The sequence below is a fragment of the Corvus brachyrhynchos genome, unplaced genomic scaffold (assembly GCF_000691975.1).
Source record: "Corvus brachyrhynchos isolate BGI_N302 unplaced genomic scaffold, ASM69197v1 scaffold116, whole genome shotgun sequence".
In the NCBI taxonomy this organism is placed as follows: Eukaryota; Metazoa; Chordata; class Aves; order Passeriformes; family Corvidae; genus Corvus; species Corvus brachyrhynchos.
The window spans coordinates 7,642,197-7,644,109 of NW_008240221.1; the positions used below are offsets into that span (position 1 = coordinate 7,642,197).

A 1,913-nucleotide genomic window follows, 5' to 3' on the forward strand; every position below is an offset into this window, starting at 1 on the left:
TGCCTTTTTTTTTCCTCTCCCCTTCCCCCCGCCACTCCTCCCCCTCGCACACCCACCACCATCACCACGGAGGTAAGAAGAGAAAGCTGCAGGCTCTGGGCTGCAGGACAAAACCCCAATGAAATAAATCCAATTCCCCATGGTGTTTGAGTTGCCGAACTGGGAAGGATGGGGCGGGAAGGGCAGCGTAGGGACAGAACGGAGCCTGAATAGGGTTCTCATTGAACACAAGAAAATCCTGGAGAATATTTGTGTTTTGGTTTGGAGCTGTCGCATTGAGATCGCTAGTGTTTTGTAGGTGCCTCTTTACTGCTTTGCATTTTAAACGGTTTAATGTATTTCCCGAGTAGAAAAATGCACAGTTCTGGAGGCGCTCAGGGGGCGGGGCGGGAGCGCAGCTGAGCCGAGCCGAGCCGAGCGGGTTTCTCGGCGTTTCATCATAAGGCTTTTCAGGGATTTTTCCTTCCCCTCCCCCACCCCCCCTTTGGTCTCCGTCTCAGCGTCAGCTGTTGTGAACCCAGCAGAACGATTTCCCTTCGCATTACCTTGACCGAGCTAAAGGGAGACGCTGAGTGGCTTTTTTGGACTTTAAACCTTTTTTTTTTTTTTAATGTCTGATGCAACGGAGCTGTCGGCGGAGGAATGGGGCTGTGGTTGACTGGCCGTGGGTAGTGAGTGGGGGGTCCGGCCGAGGTAAGGGCAGCAGCGTGCACTCGCCGGCGGTGAGAGCTGGAGAGCTGGTGTGTTTGCAGGAGGTTTGAGTGCATGAAGTGGCAGAATGTGCAGAGTTGTTGTCCTTGCAACCTCACTGTTGCAGGAAAAGGGGGAGAAAAACTTCCCGTGCCTTCTTGGCAAATCAGGAGGCTTTGTTGGTGGCGCCGGGGTGGTTTTAATGCATTTTTGTGCGTGAGGTTATTACATAAGGTTGATAATTTCTGTTGCTGCTGGATTTCCCCTCCTCTCCCCCCTCCCCCCTTGTGTTGTGTGCGGATTTCGCTGGTTCGCTTTGAGTGAATGAACTGGCGATTTGCGAAGTTGCAAAGAGCCCCTCCGCCCCTTTTTTTTTGCATCCTTCTCCTCTCCCCTTTGCACTGCTCCTCAGATGACAAAAGGAGTAAACTTCCTCTAGTTTTGCTGGCATATTAAGAAGCCTTTCTGGAGAGATTACGGTATCAAAGCCATGCATCTGTCTGCAGTTACTGTGCTGTTTTGAGCGTTTGAAGCGGTTTGGGGAGAGCAGGCGAGGGCTATGTGCACGGGCTGTGCATCCCCGCCGGACTGTGCAGGCTGGGTTTGTGTCTCCACGGAGCGGCGGGGCAGGCTCTGTACGGGGGAGCACTACCTGAGCGCTTTGATTTCAGTTTCTTGAGTCGGGAGGAGAAAGGTGTGTGAGATGCATTTTTTTTTTTTCGGTCAACTTTCTAAAGGCTCCTGCTTGCTTGCTGTTCATGATGGGATTATTATTTTTTTTCCTTCCATTTAGAGGAAGGCAGTCACGTTCGTGTTTGTTTATTCGTATTTTAATTGTGGTTTCGTTGTTTTGTTCCTTTTTTTTTTTTTTTTTTTTTTTTTTTTTTTTGGTTTAGTTTCAGGTCCTGGGAGAACCTCTCTTCTTCCCCTTGGTGGAAATACCCATAAAACCTGTGTTTGAAACTATTGCCCGACTGAGGGATCAGGAAAAAGAGACCCGTAATGCCAGGAATGGTCAGTAAAAACCCAGACCTCGAGTTTGACTCTTTGCAGCCCTGTTTCTACCCGGACGAAGATGATTTTTACTTGTGCGGGCCGGACGCCGCTCCCCCCGGCGAGGACATCTGGAAAAAGTTTGAGTTGCTGCCCACCCCTCCCTTGCCCCCCAGCCGGGCCGGGCTCCAGGAGCACCCTCCAGGGGGGGTGCCGGTGCCGTGGGGAGG

General features: G+C 51.5%; 1 protein-coding gene across 1 annotated transcript in view; it reads left to right on the plus strand.

Moving 5' to 3' along the window:
- The first annotated feature begins 711 nt into the window (after positions 1–711).
- The window catches only part of MYCN (v-myc avian myelocytomatosis viral oncogene neuroblastoma derived homolog), a 4,338-nt gene continuing 3,136 nt past the window's right edge, over positions 712–1,913 (plus strand). Inside the window, exons 1-2 of the mRNA XM_017744913.1 lie at positions 712–1,384; positions 1,587–1,908. Of these exons, the coding sequence (XP_017600402.1) occupies positions 1,693–1,908 (216 nt within the window). The 5' untranslated portion in view covers positions 712–1,384; positions 1,587–1,692. The remainder of the gene's footprint in view (positions 1,385–1,586; positions 1,909–1,913) is intronic.